The sequence below is a fragment of the Oncorhynchus keta genome, chromosome 7 (assembly GCF_023373465.1).
Source record: "Oncorhynchus keta strain PuntledgeMale-10-30-2019 chromosome 7, Oket_V2, whole genome shotgun sequence".
Taxonomy (NCBI): domain Eukaryota; kingdom Metazoa; phylum Chordata; class Actinopteri; order Salmoniformes; family Salmonidae; genus Oncorhynchus; species Oncorhynchus keta.
Window position 1 is genome coordinate 9,068,850 of NC_068427.1, and position 15,972 is coordinate 9,084,821.

Here is a 15,972-nt window from a genome sequence, read left to right on the forward strand (position 1 = left end):
GTCACACTGGATATACACTCAATGCACAGTAAAACTCAAATGATGTCAATTAGCCTATCAGAAGCTTCTAAAGCCATGACATCATTTTCTGGAATTTTCCAAGCTGTTTAAAAGCACAGTCAACTTAGTGTATGTAAACTTCTGACCCACCGAAATTGTGATACAGTGAATTATAAGTGAAATGATCTGTCTGTATGCACAAAGTAGATAACCGACTTGCCAAAACTATAGTTTGTTAACAAGAAATTTGTGGAGTGGTTGAAAAATGAGTTTTAATGACTCTAACTAACCTAAGTGTATGTAAACTTCTGACTTCAACTGTATTTCTCAACTCGACTAATGAAACTAAGCACTCAGTATTCACTGGTAAAAAAAAAAGTGTTTTCTTGACAATGCAGCCAAGGTTGAGCAGATCAAGTTTGATGCAACTTCCATGCATGCAAGGCCTGACCTGGCTGCCCAGCAGAAAATGGTGGACGACGGAACAGGCGAAGCAGAGGTTGGTTGGTAACAAGAATTCTTCTGTCACATCCTGTTATAACCAGCTTTGACACAATAATGATTCATAATCCTCCCCTTTAAACTATACATCCAATGGACACCAATATGTCCTATTTTCCTCCAACCAGGTGTGGAGGTTAGAGGACAGTGAGCTGGTGCCTGTGGACAGGAAGTGGTTGGGCCACTTCTATGGAGGCGACTGCTATCTCATCCTCTACAAATATGAAGTCAGCAACAGGAGTCGCTACATGCTATACATGTGGCAGGTCAGAACACCCTGCTAGCCACCATTTCCTGTATGACATAGCACTTTTTCTGCTTGGCAATCAGGCTTTTGTTAATACCAGAAAATGTTGATACGAGAAGAGCTTAATTTCATGACTTAGTCTCTGGCTTGCTTTCTGCAACCTATGCAGATAGATAACTAGGATGTGTTTGATGTGTGCAATATAGGGTCGTCATGCGACCACGGGAGAGCTAGCTGCCTCTGCTTTCCAAGCCGTGAACATCGACCGGCAGTACAACGGGGAGCCAGTTCAGGTCCGAGTGCCCATGGGGAAAGAACCACTCCACCTCATGGCCATATTCAAGGGCAAGATGGTGGTCTATGAGGTAAGCCCTCCATGTGTTCCTTTGTCAATTACTTTTCAAGGAAATTCTTGGAATGTTTCAAATCTATAGTCTTAAAATATTCTCATTGGAATCGCCTATAGATTGTATGTAATCATTCGATTGTAATCATGGTTTGCAGGAGGGGAGCTCCAGAGTCAACTCTAAACATGTCCAGCCGGCAGTTCGTCTCTTCCACATCCACGGCACCAACGAGTTCAACACCCGCGCCATTGAAGTGCCGGCACGCTCTTCGTCCCTCAACTCCAACGACGTCTTTGTGCTCAGCACTGACACTTGCTGCTATCTGTGGTACGGAAAGGTAAGCAGCAGAAATGCCATAACCTTGTAATCCAGGTTAAGCAGAGTAACAGGTCTCCAGCTAAGCATTGATGAGGAGAGTAAAAGCAGTGGCGTCATGCCCAATGGCACGTGCCCGCTCAGATTTTCCCAGTTTTGGAAAACTTCTGATGCTTTTTATATAAGCAAGAAATTACTAAATGTACTAAAGGTTCTTGGGTTATGATACTATATACTAGTGTGGCAGTTGTACTAAACTCCTAAGTCATAAAATATCCTAAATAATCAATGTGCATGATTAATAAAAAATTAAACAGGTATATACATATTTTTACATAGAATTAGGAGATTATGGCTCTAGATTGAAGGAAAATGATGATTCAGGTGTTTGAAAATATGCACATACTTTGTGCCCCCTCTAAAATAATGGGTGTCTGATGTCCCTGAGTTCAAGGGCAGTACTTTACCTAGTTATGTGACAGGTATGACTCTCATCCCTTGCAGGGCTGCAGTGGCGATGAGCGAGAGATGGGCAAATCCCTGGCAGACATCATCTCCAGGAGGGAAAAACAAGTCATTGCAGAGGGCCAGGAGCCGGCTCACTTCTGGGTCAATCTCGGAGGCAAGTCCCAGTATGCCGACAGCAAGAGGTACTACACTTGATCCCTTGGTTTTATAGTTACCTAAGGGCCCTGTTCATCTGAATTCAGTTAGCATATTTTAACTTGTTTTATTAATGAACTCAGAAAAACATTGTTTACAACTGAAAATGACATCCCTTTTTTGATGCCTTCTTCCTGATCCGTCTGTGGTCTCTGCCAAGGCTTCAGGAAGAGCACACAAACATCACCCCACGTCTCTTCGAGTGCTCCAATCAGACAGGCCGCTTCATGGCCACGGAGATCACCAACTTCAACCAGGACGACCTGGACGAAGATGACATCATGTTGCTGGACATATGGGACATGGTGAGGGCATGTCTTTTTAGCATTTATTTGTATTTATTATGGATCTCCATTAGCTGCTGCCAAGGTACTCTTCCAAGGTACTCTTCCAAGGTACTCTTCCAAGGTACTCTTCCAAGGTACTCTTCCAGGGTACTCTTCCACTCTTTCATTAAGGCATTTACATCACAAATTAAACAAAAGATAAAACAGTACATCATATAACATTACACCACTACATATCTACAATAGAAAATGTATAATACCACCATACAACAATATTGCAATGAACGTGTGTGTAGAGTGAGTGTGCTTGCGTTTGTGTGCGTATGCCGTGTGTCTGTACCTGTGTGTGTGTGTCACTTCACAGTACCTGCTATTCCATAAAGAGTGACAATATTGTCCGCTATCATCCTCAGTAATTTCTATCAAAGTTGTCAGATCCCGGTGGCTTGTCATTGTTGATAGACAACAAAAAAAAATGTAATCACCTCTTCTGCACTCATTTAATAGAATTCAAAATTGCAATGCTTGTCTTTCATAATTTGTTCGGTTATACTTGAATGTGTAGAATCAGCATTTGTTGCTGGCATGTAATGCCTAAATTTGCTAATCTTGCCAAAGAAAAAAAACATTTTAAAGTAGTTGGCAATATCAGTGGGTTTTGTGATGAATGAGCCATCTGATTCAATGAATGATGGAGCTGAGTGTGCCTTTCTGCCCAACATTTCATTTAAAGTGCTCCAAAGCATTTTTACTATCACTCTTTACATCATTTATATTTGTTTCATAGTATAGTTTATTATGATTTTTTTCAGTTTAGTCACCTGATTTCTCAATTTGCAGTACAACTTGCCAATCGGTTGTGCCTGGAGTCCAAACTGATTTACCCTGTTTCCCCATGGTTACAGTTTGGGTTCCAGGCTACTACTGTACTGTCCTTTGGTGGCCACTATCAATCTACGGTCTGGAGGTCTGGTTCTTGTAAAACACAAGCCGTCCTGAGAGGACATCCTTCCTTACAAACCCTTGACCTCTTCTTACTCAGGTGTTCCTGTGGATCGGCAAGGGAGCCAATCAAATAGAGAAGGACAATGTGGTCCCCACGGCACAAGAATACCTGAAGTCCCACCCAGGGGGTCGGGATGTAGACACCCCCATCGTGATGATCAAACAGGGCTTTGAGCCTCCCACCTTCACTGGCTGGTTCCACGCCTGGGACCCACACATGTGGAGTGTATGTAGCAAGAATGAGTCATTATGAGATAATAATACACATTGTAGCAGGGTCATGTGCTTATAACAAGTCTAACAATGCATTATAACTGCATCATAATGCATTACACCTGTTGGTTTCAAGTATTACCAAAATGTGTTTACTCGGGGCACAAAATATTGATTTAAACAAGCTGATTATTATGTCCACAGGGAGGGAAGTCCTACCAAGAATTGAAGGCTGAGCTTGGAGATGCCACTGACATCATCCAGATCACTGTGGTGAGTCTACTCTCTCTCAAGCGCACGAACATAATCTGATTTATGAAACTGTTCTCATGTAAGCATTCTTTACAAATGCAGTGCATCTACAGTATGCAACTGGAAATGTATTTAAGTGTTAGTGTTAATCTGACTCACGGAAAACAATGTCCACCAACAGAGTTGCCGAAAGGTCGAGCCACCAGTTGACCTGGTGTTTAAACCTAGCCTAGCCATTTAGGAAAAATGATGGCATTGTCACAGAAACCAGTCAGATATGATTTTCTGCAACGGTTAAAGGAATGGTCTCTGTCTGTTTGTGGCTACAGGAGAGAACCACATCCAATTCCACTCAGAATAACTCCAAGAACACTGGAATATCACTGTTGCAACCTACCGTTCAGGCCACCTTCCCTGCAGACAAGCTGTTGAACTGCCAGACAGAGGACCTGCCCGAAGGGGTTGACCCCACCAAGAAAGAGGTAAACTACACCGTTGGAACTCCATGATTGGTCTCTCTTCAATCTGTATTTCAGAGTAGCTGCCAGCTAAATGCATGCTTATCGTTTTCACTCATCTATTGTAACATGTACTATACCATACCTTTATCTTTTCCAGGAGCATCTTTCCAATGATGACTTTGCTCTGATCCTGGGTGTGTCCAGGGTAGACTTCTACTCCATGCCCAACTGGAAGCAGCAGAATTTGAAGAAAGAGAAGGGTCTATTCTAAAAGGAGTATATCTACACCGTGGGCCTCATTTTGACAGTGTGTAATAAGGGCACTGTTGTCAAATCTTCTCAAACTCTATTTCAAAAGGAGTTTGGAATGCAAGCGTTTGAAATTCTGCATCTTCAATCTGCACTGTTTTTTTTTTAATGAGCCCCACTAAAACAAAAGTATATGGAGTATTTCAGACATGGTTGACACCTTTTTTTTCGCGTTTTCAAAATGAGGCCCCTCGTGTTTTGTCATCTAGCCTTGCACTTCTACTCTTAGCCAAGAGAGTGTGTGAATGAGTGGGTCGTTCTCAAATAACTGTAAACAACATATTAAAGCGCCTTTAGGTTTAGTCTTGCAAATAATCTATGATTTGTTTTCTTGCTTCTGAAATGTCACTGTTAAAATTTAGGCAATCGAGTTATGAAGATGACATTTGTAGTTGATAGAAAGGATTCTACACATTCTATTATTGGAGATTTAGCATAGGCTTCATTTGCAGCACTTTCCCCCTGAATTGCTAGTTGTGTCACAGAACTATATCTGGATATGTAATGTGCCTGTCAGGAATTTCAAAATAAGTAGAATATGATGTTGGTTCTATACTTTATGTCCACGATTAGCCTTAATATTGAAAACATATCTGCAAAAATATATTTGCAATCTTCAGAGGACCACAAGGGCTTAGTTTATTAGTAGGTACTTTGTGTTTCATAATATACATGTTGAGATGTAACGTATCAATGAAATTATGACTGTCAAATGGAGATATCTATTGGGGTATTTTGTTTTTTTGCTATGTTGGATAAGCAGATGAATACATCTCTATGAAGATCCTTCATTTGCAATGCTACACTGACAGTCAATAAAGACCCTATTCCCCAGTTTGTGTTTTCAATACCTTCAGCAAATCATAATGAATCATACTGATATGTGCATCAAATTTGAATGTGAAAACAAATGGCAGTGTGGCATATCTAATTGGGATCCAATTAATATATTCATCCCACAAAAAAAATGTATTTGCCAACAACAAAAAAGGTGTCATTTAAAATTACAGCTAAGGTTTCAAGTTACACGAAAAAAGGAAAAAGGTCATTACATTATGAGTCAGGCAATCTTAATCTAACCAATCCCTAAAAGAAAGAACTGATACTGTGACATACAACTACAATTACAAAGCACTTCAACTTTATCACAATCGCATGATGGTGACCAAAGTCCACAGCTGAATCCATAGTGGCGACATTCATAGTGGCTAATGATTTCAAGCAGCTGCTTACTAGATATCGAAAACAATTCATGGTAATTTCATCAGTATTAGTAACCTGCTGACAAGCTAGAGTTCATAGTAAATGAGGCATTTTGTGTATCACTCGTTAGAGGAATCGGGGCTAACTATCGGCGTAATGGTCAATGAGTCTTTGTGCTTCTCTGATGCCCGTCATGTAGGCCCCATGAGTGGTGGTGTAGAAGTTCACGTGGGTGGCCTCGCCAGCAAACAGCACCTGAAGAGGCTGAACATACATAGAGACCAGAGTAGAGGTCAATTCGGGGAGTAAGTTGAAATTCTATTCATCAATTGAAAAATCTTCATAGAAAACAATGGATAATTTCCATTTCATGAATATCATTTTAATTCACTGAATTGACTGACTAAATTGAAAACTGAATTGACCCCAGGACTGACAGACACAAACACACAACTGACAAGACACAAACACACAAACTTTGGTCCCTGAGTATTATCTTTACTGTAAATCACATGTGTATATTGTGCAATTCTACAACGCATCGTTAAAAAAAAGAGGTCACAGTCTACAAAGCACCACCAACTCCGTTGGTATTTGGTATATGATATTGGCTTCAATTGCAGATACTGAACAAAAATATATCCTGCATAAAATCTGATTAAGGGTCAGCTTGCCGACCATAAAATGAATATTGACAGATCATTCTGAGTGATACCGTGGCTTAATTGATGCCGTCTCAAATGCAAGTTAGCTAACTTAAGAGACATATCGCTGGTTCATACACTTACAAACTTGACTAATATTAGCCATGTCAAACTACTGTACATGCTTACTAACATGTTATTAGGAAGTAGGTATGTCAAAGATATTAGTTATTGCAATCACGAGCAGTTAGAAGCATGCTTAATGTTACTAGAAGCTATCTTCATTTTAAAGTGTTGCCAACTGTACATGAAAGTTGTTGTCAGAATCATGTGCGCTCCGGAAGGGTTGTGAACGTCATGTACTGTACCTTTGCCTGTGAGTATCCAGCCTCACAGGGCAAAGGAAGAGGGGCTGCCAGGGCTGTGTGTTCCCTCACAGCGTCCACTCCTGGAGGGGGGTACGTATATGACCCACAGACAAAACGCTCACTCCCCCACTTGGACATCAGGACCTGGGCTGGCTCGGGTACTGACCAGCCAGTGAAGGACCTGAGCATTCTGTCAAAACACAAGCCTGATTGTTACTCATCCTGAACATTCTCACACAGTTTGCCAAAAGAATAGCTGACTAATGATGGGATTAAAAATGATGACTGTGTGTTTCTGATTGAATTCTTCATGCATGCATTCTCACAGTTTTTTTGCTTTGTGAGCAATAGCTCATGCTTGAATGTTGCAAAATAGGTTGTTTAAAAATAAGAATAGCTTATTTTACTTAGAGTTTTTGTCATAAAGTCACTTTTGTCATCAAGCACAAAACAATAGCAGAATAAAATGTCCTTAAATATTAGTGTGGTAAACCATTGTAGGGTATTTAAGGGCATAAAAAGCATGGAATCTGAGGCCATCTACAGACACCACCTTGAAGGCAGGGTGAAAGGTTCAACATGAATGTCACATATCTCAGTGATGAGATATGATGGCCACAACTCTCTCCCACACACTCGATGATTGAACCTTTGACCTGTGCACCTGATTGATAAACAGACCTGATACACACCTTACACACACCTCTCCCACTATCTTCTCGTCCAGGCTCTCCATGTGTCGGGCCTCCCGGCCTGTGATCCAGCCGCAGAGGACTGTGGGATGGCGGGCCACCGTGTCAAAGCCACAGATCTTCTTATACCACATGTCTCTCCAGGCACCACCCTCTGACTGAGAGTGCTGGTATACCTCCTCATCCTCGGGCCCAGCGTCCCACACCAGCTGGATCCCGGCACAGTCGTGGGGCCAGAACCTGTCCTCGAACCGCAGGTAAATCTTGTCCACTGTGCCGAAGCCCAGTCTCTCAATGGCGTCGGCCTTGGACTTGGGGAGGGCTGGCTCAAACATGGCCACTGCATTCTCTTTAAGGAAGCCTAAAGGGACGGTCACGATGACGTGGTCTGCCATGAAGCACTGGCCCCCCTGGCACAGCACTCTGACTGGACGGGTGTGGTTCTTCTCCTCCTGCAGGGCCCAGTGGATGCTGTGTACCGGCCTGTCACACAGCAAGGCTCCAGGCGGAAGGTTGTCCAAGAGGGTGTCTGCTAGGGCCTGATAGCCTCCGGGGCCCAGAGAATTGAAGAAGCCCCCCTCCAAGGCCACATAGTGACCCAGCTGCGAGGCAGACACCTCATAGAGGGAGGAGCTGGCCTCATCCGTGCATTCGCTCCTCTTGCACCACTCGAATACCCTCGGGCCGTCCTCCAAGGCCGCCAGGGGTGACTGGGCAAACTCCTCGTCCAGGTAGCCCCCCAGGCTCTGACTGCTGTGCCTAGGCTCCAACTCTGATTCGAAGGCCCTGGAGGTGAGCCTGCTGAAAAAGGAACACACCTGCTCCACCTCGTCCACCGGAAGCTGTCGCCTGCTTTCCCGGAAGAAGTAGTCCCTAGGGGTGACAGAGCCTGGCAGGCACATGATGCTGGCTGAGCCTCGCTCCTCCAGCAGCAGGCCCTGCTCCTGGGCTAGCAGGAAGAGAGGGTTGGCCTCCTGACCGTGGATCCAGTTGGCCCCCAGCTCAATTACATTCTCGCCAAAGGGTCTTGTGGTGTAGACCCGGCCTCCGGGCCTGCCCATAGCCTCCAGGACTTGGATGTGCCGAAAGCCAGCTTTCACCAGGGTGGAAGCTGTAGATAAGCCTGATAGACCAGCACCAACCACCACCACTCTGGCAGCACTGTGTGGACTCATTCTGCAGTGAGCTGTCTCCTGAGGGAAGGAGGTGAGAAGGGTACAGTTTTTGCCCTGTCACCATAGAATTGCTTGGGACACATTCCTTCACCAAAAACTAAACCTTCCAATTGCATGCTGTATTTGTGCAGCTGTTTAACAACAAATAATAGACCATTTCAGTTGCTCAAAAGTTTAGCCAAAAATGTAAGGGACAGTGGGGTAAGTCATGCCAAAGGTTTAGTTGAGTCACTCTTTGTTTCTAGGAAACTGTACACAAAATGAATCATGTGACCAAATATTTAAGAAGATGTCATCATGTTATGGAGTCTGTGAAGGAAGAAACCACATGGAAAAATTGAGGTAAAAAAATGTATTTATCAAGTCCAATGAATGTATTGTGTTATAGGTTTCATGATGCTTGTATCTAAGCCAAAATATATAGTCTTAAAACTGTTTCATACATTATTTGGAGTCTCTATAAGCTACAAGACGAGGTCCTAAACCTATCACGAAAGTTTATCCTTGTAGCTATGTGGGCTAATATAGTCAAAATGGTTGCTTTGGGGTAAATTGTGCCCTTTGGCGAGTTGAGCCAATGGCTAATCAATATAACCCATACAAATGAATACATTTTGTTCGTTTTATGCATAATATGAATAGTATTTTGAAGACACCTGCATTTGTTTGATTCAAGTTGCCTCTAAGCCACACTTGAAGTGTTTTATTATTTATTATAATGCCTTGCATTATGCCTGGGATATGAGTTCACACCCGGGCCTGAGCCTATGTTAAAAGTGTACAAAAAAATAAAATTTATCGCCGAGACCGAGCGCTGAGTGTCCTGGTGGGCGTAGTTCTTCCTGATGTCGTATTACCTCTAGGTGTCGACTCAGTCTGCTCAGATTGCAATACACTATTTTGGTCAATTCTGTTTTCCCGGTTAAATTTGTCCTGGTTTTCGAGTCTTCCTCGTTTTTTCATGTTTTCACTCTCAAAATCACAACAATGCTTAAAACCACATCAGGAGCACGTTTGAGGTCTGGGAACAATCAATACAGTACATTTGGAGGGTGTAGTTGCCCTTTAATTCAATTGCTCGCTTAGCGAGAACGGGTTGTGTTTGGCTAGCGATGTTTTTGAACTCTACAATGTACAGTGTGTCAATTTCTCTCATACCGAGCACCGAGACTCCTAGTGGGCATAGTTCTTCCTGATGTCGTATTACCTCTAGGTGCCAACGCGGTCAGCCTCGACGGTAATACACTCGTGTCCCCTCCATGGACTGACATACATAAAGCATCCTTTATTCTGGCTGCGAAGGCATCGGTTTCCTCCTTAACTAGATTTAATAGCTCGTCTATGGAACAAAATATGGGAAATTTGCGTACTATACTGTTAATAAAACACACATGTCCACCACCATGTATGTGGCTAATGCTACTTCCTGATGTTGTGGTGAGTGTTCAGCCAGTGGTAAACAAGACTCACGAGGTGTACAACATCCGGAAGTTGTCAGATTTTTTAAAATGTTTTTTACCGAAAAGCCATTAAGTCTAGTTCAGGAGGAAACCGAAGCAAATTTTCACAACCTTGTACGTGGCTTGATTCATGCGTCCTTCACAAAGACAAATCTTCCCGATTCCAGCCTTGCTGAAGCACCCACATTAAGAAAGTAAGAAATTCCACAAATTATCTTTTAATAAGGCACACCTGTTAATTGAAATGCATTCCAGGTGACTACCTCATGAAGCTGGTTGAAAGACTGCCAAGAGTGTACAAAACTGTCATCAAGGCAAATGGTGACTCCTTTGAAGAATCTCAAACATAAAATATATTTTGATCTGCTTAACACTTGTTTGGTTACTACATGATTCCATATGTGATTTTAGAGTTTTGATATTTTCACTATTATTCTACAATGTGGAAAAATAAAGAAAAACAGTGGAATGAGTAGTGTGTCCAAACTTTTGACTGGTAACTTTATTTTTCCTAGCATCTATGCGGAGCAATACTGGTAAGGGAGAACAGGAGCAACTGGAGAAGATGGCAGAAAAGGAAATAAGGAAGAAAGTGGAGCATATTATTAAGAAACATTGGAGTGGAGGATAACACAGGCCTTCTAAAAGACCTAGTGAAGGAGAAGATAATGGACAAGAAAAAAAGGAAAGCCGTGGAAACGTTTGAGGGAATATGGAATGAGGGATTTCACAGAACTTTTGGAAGAACTTTAGGAAATGGAGTTGGACGAGTGTGAAGATGAATTAGATGTGGTGGCAGGTGCAGTGATGACTGTTGAGAAGAAGTTGAGTGTAGAGGGAAGCAGTGTGACAAGGAAGGTTGGTTTCATGTACAAAAAAAGGGATACGTGTTTCAGTAGCTCAGTGATGGACCCTGACGAGAGTGTGGATGAAGTTCCTGCAGTGAGGACCACCAAGGTCGTGTCCGAGGATGTAAAGGATGATTCTGGGCCAGCGCGAGTGATATTTGTGTAGAGAATGGATCCTTCCATTTTGGCTGATTAATATGTGGTGGTAGGTTGAGTGGAGAAGAGGTTCGAGACTGTTGAGTTGGTGAAAGTAACTAGGAGTGGACTAGGGATGATTTGTTGTGTTTCTTCAGCCCAGAGGGAGCGGGTGCTCCGGGTCACGCGATTAGAGACAATAAATGTGACTTGCTTTGATCTCCAGAGCAGGGCACCTTTGAAAGGAGTGATAACGTGGGTAGCATTAAATGTTGAGGAAGATCAGTTGAAAGTGAAGATTCCCGGTGTCTGTTCCACCATTTGTTGCGACCAAGGTTGGGTAGGTTACTTTCTAAATGTAATCTGTTAGTTACTAGTTACCTGTCCAAAATTGTAATCAGTTACGTAACTTTTGGATTATCCAAACTCAGTAACAATCTGATTACATTCAGTTACTTTTAGGTGACCTTCCCCTTTAGAGGCATTAGAATAAGATAAAAATGTATGTTACCAATTGAACGACATCTATTGCAGAATAAATCAATGTTCAAGTTTACATAGCTGGCCATATATGGATGTACAATTTTACTTTATGGGTTGGTTATGTAGGCTGCTTTTAACCCATTACCTTCTACATAATACGATTAAATTATCAATTACATCTTTACATTAAAAACCAAAGTCTATCAGAATTACAGTCATTCCAGTAAATGTTATACCCCTTGATCTTCAAGAATAGGACTTGGAAATATGGAAGTATAGATTAGCCAAATTGCTTTACCTGAGCATAACCCAAAAACTAAGGACTTATTAGCCAGGCCTACTCTGTTGCGTATGATTTTGTTGTCATGGAGGACTGCTATTTACATGTGAAAAATGAATGACATGTGCTGCATTTGCTATAGGCCTATTGTTTATCTTTCGGTTGGTGACACTTTGATATCTTGATAATATGCAGCTGTTTAAAGGGCAAATCCACATATGAAGCCCTATAGAAAATTTGTGGACAGAACTGAAAAATCATGTGCGAGCAAGGAGGCCTACACACCTGACTCAGTTACATCAGCTCCGTCAGGAAGAAGGGACAAAATTCACCCTACTTATTGTGGGAAGCTTGTGGAAGGTTACCCGAAACGTTTGACCCAACTTAAACAATTTGAAGGCAATGCTACCAAATACCAATTGAGTGTATGTAAACTTCTGACCCACTGGGAATGTGATGAAAGAAATAAAAGCTGAAATAAATTATTCTCTCTATTATTCTGATTTTTCACATTCTTAAAATAAAGTGGTGATCTAACTGACATAAAACATGGCATTTTACTGGGATTAAATGTCTGGAATTGTGAAAAACTGAGTTTAAATGTATTTGGCTAAGGTGTATGTAAACGTCCGACATCAACCGTATATACAGTATATATATATATATATATATATAGAGAGAGAGAGTCCAAAAATGGATGTAGCAACTACAGATTGCCCCTTTAAATTAATCATCAAAACTGCGGGTTGTTGCTAATGTTTCCATTAGGGCTATGGATTAAAAAAAATATCAGCATGAATTAGATTGAGCAAATAGACATTTAGATTGGTGAACAGTCATCCACAACAACCACCATAGCTAGGCGCAAATAGCTAAATGAGAGAGCAGCAGTGTGATTCACATCAATGTGCTATGTAGATATCAATAATAAGTGATATCCGTATCGCCTTTAGACTACACCACTGCTTTTGTCCTTACCTCCAAGTATTTATTAAAGTTGATTAATCTTTAGATGCCAACAGCAGTCGCACCACTGTAAGACATAGCTTGGACTGTAGCCTGGTTACAAAAACCTATTCCTGATCTTTTCCAGCGATCCATCAAACATATTTGGTGTGTCATCATGGTGGTTTCTGACTTGTGCTCAGACATGCTCAAGTGGAACCAACTTAAACTTGAACCTTTTTTCAATGTTGATTTAAATGTCATTGAGAAAACAAAGAAGTGTTAAAGCATTTTTAATACGCCACTCCCCAACCCTGGTTGCGACACAGATCCTGCCAAAATAAGTTGTCTGTTCTGTTGAGTTGTGTTGTAATCTTTGGCAGATAAGGTTAGGGTAGGAAGTGAGAGTTATCCGGTGAAATACTTCAGTGTTTAATGGGTCAAATGTATGGGCATGTTGCAGCAGTAAGTAGGAGGGAGAGTCCTAGATGTGAGAAGTGTGCAAGAGCGCATGAGATGATGGAATGTGTAGTTTGGATGTTAGTTGTGGGGGTACCCATGGGACAAGAGCTCGTAGTACAGATAGTGTCGTATGCGGAAGTGGTGAAGAGAGTGGTAGAGGAAGATGGGTACAGGGTGAGGGATCCTGAGAGGATTCCTGCGATTAGGCAGAGACTAATAGAGAGTGATGGGAAGAATACTGTATTTGCTTCAGTAAGGTAGGTTTCTTGGCATTCATAGCTATTGTTGCCAATTGTACTGCATAAATTATTTTATTTTTTAAATCACATTAAATAGAAGGTTGTTGGCAGCAGCAGAGAAATACTTGAGATTGCGAAGTTTTACTGCATAACAGTTGTGGTGGGTGTTGAGTGGTAGTGTTCTGACTTCACAGAGGTTGGTCTGGAGTAGGATTAGATACAGTTCCTTGCGAAAGTATTCGGCCCCCTTGAACTTTGCAACCTTTTGCCACATTTCAGGCTTCAAACATAAAGATATAAACCTTTTTTTTTTGTGAAGGATCAACAACAAGTGGGACAAAATCATGAAGTGGAACGACATTTATTGGATATTTCAAACTTTTTTAACAAATCAAAAACTGAAAAATTGGGCGTGCAAAATTATTCAGCCCCTTTACTTTCAGTGCAGCAAACTCTCTCCAGAAGTTCAGTGAGGATCTCTGAATGATCCAATGTTGACCTAAATTACTAATGATGATAAATACAATCCACCTGTGTGTAATCAAGTCTCCGTATAAATGCACCTGCACTGTGATAGTCTCAGAGGTCTGTTAAAAGAGCAGAGAGCATCATGAAGAACAAGGAACACACCAGGCAGGTCCGAGATACTGTTGTGAAGAAGTTTAAAGCCGGATTTGGATACAAAAATATTTCCCAAGCTTTAAACATCCCAAGGAGCACTGTGCAAGCGATAATATTGAAATGGAAGGAGTATCAGACGAATGCAAATCTACCAAGACCTGGCCGTCCCTCTAAACTTTCAGCACATACAAGGAGAAGACTGATCAGAGATGCAGCCAAGAGGCCCATGATCACTCTGGATGAACTGCAGAGATCTACAGCTGAGGTGGGAGACTCTGTCCATAAGACAAAAATCAGTCGTATATTGCACAAATCTGGCCTTTATGGAAGAGTGGCAAGAAGAAAGCCATTTCTTAAAGATATCCATAAAAAGTGTTGTTTAAAGTTTGCCACAAGCCACCTGGGAGACACACCAAACTTGTGGAAGAAGGTGCTCTGGTCAGATGAAACCAAAATTGAACTTTTTGGCAACAATGCAAAACGTTATGTTTGGCGTAAAGCAACACCCTGAACACACCATCCCCACTGTCAAGCATGGTGGTGGCAGCATCATGGTTTGGGCTTGCTTTTCTTCAGCAGGGACAGGGAAGATGGATAAAATTGATGGGAAGATGGATGGAGCCAAATACAGGACCATTCTGGAAGAAAACCTGATGGAGTCTACAAAAGACCTGAGACTGGGATGGAGATTTGTCTTCCAACAAGACAATGATCCAAAACATAAAGCAAAATCTACAATGGAATGGTTCAAAAATAAACATATCCAGGTGTTAGAATGGCCAAGTCAAAGTCCAGACCTGAATCCAATCGAGAATCTGTGGAAAGAACTGAAAACTGCTGTTCACAAATGCTCTCCATCCAACCTCACTGAGCTCGAGCTGTTTTGCAAGGAGGAATGGGAAAACTGTCAGTCTCTCGATGTGCAAAACTGATAGAGACATCCCCCAAGCGACTTACAGCTGTAATCGTAGCAAAAGGTGGCGCTACAAAGTATTAACTTAAGGGGGCTGAATAATTTTGCACGCCCAATTTTTCTGTTTTTATCCAATATCCAATAAATGTCGTTCCACTTCATGATTGTGTCCCACTTGTTGTTGATTCTTCACAAAAAAATACAGTTTTATATCTTTATGTTTGAAGCCTGAAATGTGGCAAAAGGTCGCAAAGTTCAAGGGGGCCGAATACTTTCGCAAGGCACTGTAGGTTAAATAGTGGAATGTGGTGGTGTGGTATAGAGGACTATTTTCCCTATGCTAAGTAGACTAGCTAAAGATGTAGTTTAAAATGTATTGGGCTGTAAGCTAAGGTTTCAGTCAAACAGGCTATACATTTAAGCAATAAGGCACGAAGGGGTGTGGTATATAGCCAATATACCACAGCTAAGGGCTGTTCATACGCACAACGCAATGCGGAGTGCCTGGATACAGTCCTTTGCCGTGGTATATTGGCCATATACCACAATCCCCTGAGGTGCCTTATTGCTATTATAAACTGGTTACAAATGTAATTAGAGCAGTAAAAATACATGTTTTGTCATACCTGTGGTATACAGTCTGATATACCACGGCTGTCAGCGAATCAGCATTCAGGGCTCGAATCAAGTTTATAATTGAAAACAATTGCAGCCTACCTGTGTTGATTTCGATAGCATATAGCCTAGGCAGGCTGGGCTGGGAAACTCAAGGACTCAGATTTCAAGAGAGAATACTGTTATGTCGGAAGAACAAGACTAAAGTCTTATAAACTGCTTGGGTGTGTCTACAACTCTCCTCACATTGTGGGGCTAACATAACTGGTTAGTTAAAGTATGGTGGCTC

At 41.8% G+C, this 15,972-nt stretch overlaps 2 protein-coding genes across 6 annotated transcripts in view; one reads left to right on the forward strand and one right to left on the reverse strand.

Moving 5' to 3' along the window:
* The window catches only part of vil1 (villin 1), a 25,493-nt gene extending 20,059 nt beyond the window's left edge, over positions 1-5,434 (forward strand). For all 3 annotated transcript variants that reach the window (XM_035773179.2, XM_035773176.2, XM_035773178.2), the window contains exons 11-20: positions 399-499; positions 630-767; positions 955-1,113; positions 1,253-1,432; positions 1,915-2,060; positions 2,234-2,378; positions 3,403-3,591; positions 3,783-3,851; positions 4,160-4,312; positions 4,449-5,434. In XM_035773179.2, coding sequence (XP_035629072.1) covers positions 399-499; positions 630-767; positions 955-1,113; positions 1,253-1,432; positions 1,915-2,060; positions 2,234-2,378; positions 3,403-3,591; positions 3,783-3,851; positions 4,160-4,312; positions 4,449-4,562 — 1,394 coding nt within the window. In that variant the 3' untranslated portion in view covers positions 4,563-5,434. The remainder of the gene's footprint in view (positions 1-398; positions 500-629; positions 768-954; positions 1,114-1,252; positions 1,433-1,914; positions 2,061-2,233; positions 2,379-3,402; positions 3,592-3,782; positions 3,852-4,159; positions 4,313-4,448) is intronic.
* zgc:66484 (uncharacterized protein LOC327557 homolog) lies at positions 4,750-15,917 on the reverse strand. Of its 3 annotated transcripts, none has more exons than XM_035773182.2 (4): positions 9,841-10,118; positions 7,508-8,700; positions 6,816-7,005; positions 4,750-6,067 (listed from the first exon to the last, which is right to left on the reverse strand). In XM_035773182.2, exons 2-4 carry the CDS (start codon positions 8,680-8,682, stop codon positions 5,945-5,947), a joined length of 1,488 nt encoding a protein of 495 aa, XP_035629075.1. In that variant the 5' UTR covers positions 8,683-8,700; positions 9,841-10,118; the 3' UTR covers positions 4,750-5,944. The 3 variants fall into 3 exon arrangements, with proteins under 3 accessions (XP_035629075.1, XP_035629074.1, XP_035629073.1); XM_035773181.2 differs by having other exon boundaries at positions 9,890-10,117; XM_035773180.2 differs by lacking the exon at positions 9,841-10,118 and adding an exon at positions 15,786-15,917 and having other exon boundaries at positions 5,720-6,067.
* Positions 15,918-15,972: the final 55 nt, after the last annotated feature.

Bases quoted from the DNA above. Each gene is read 5' to 3' on its own strand.
- zgc:66484 (XM_035773180.2), bottom strand. From the start codon at position 15,806: ATGCTATCGAAATCAACACAG. The intron at 8,701-15,785 runs GTAGGCTGCAAT...TCCTTCCCTCAG, and splicing joins TGCTATCGAAATCAACACAG to GAGACAGCTCACTGCAGAAT. The intron at 6,068-6,815 runs GTACAGTACATG...ATGTATGTTCAG, and splicing joins CTGGATACTCACAGGCAAAG to CCTCTTCAGGTGCTGTTTGC.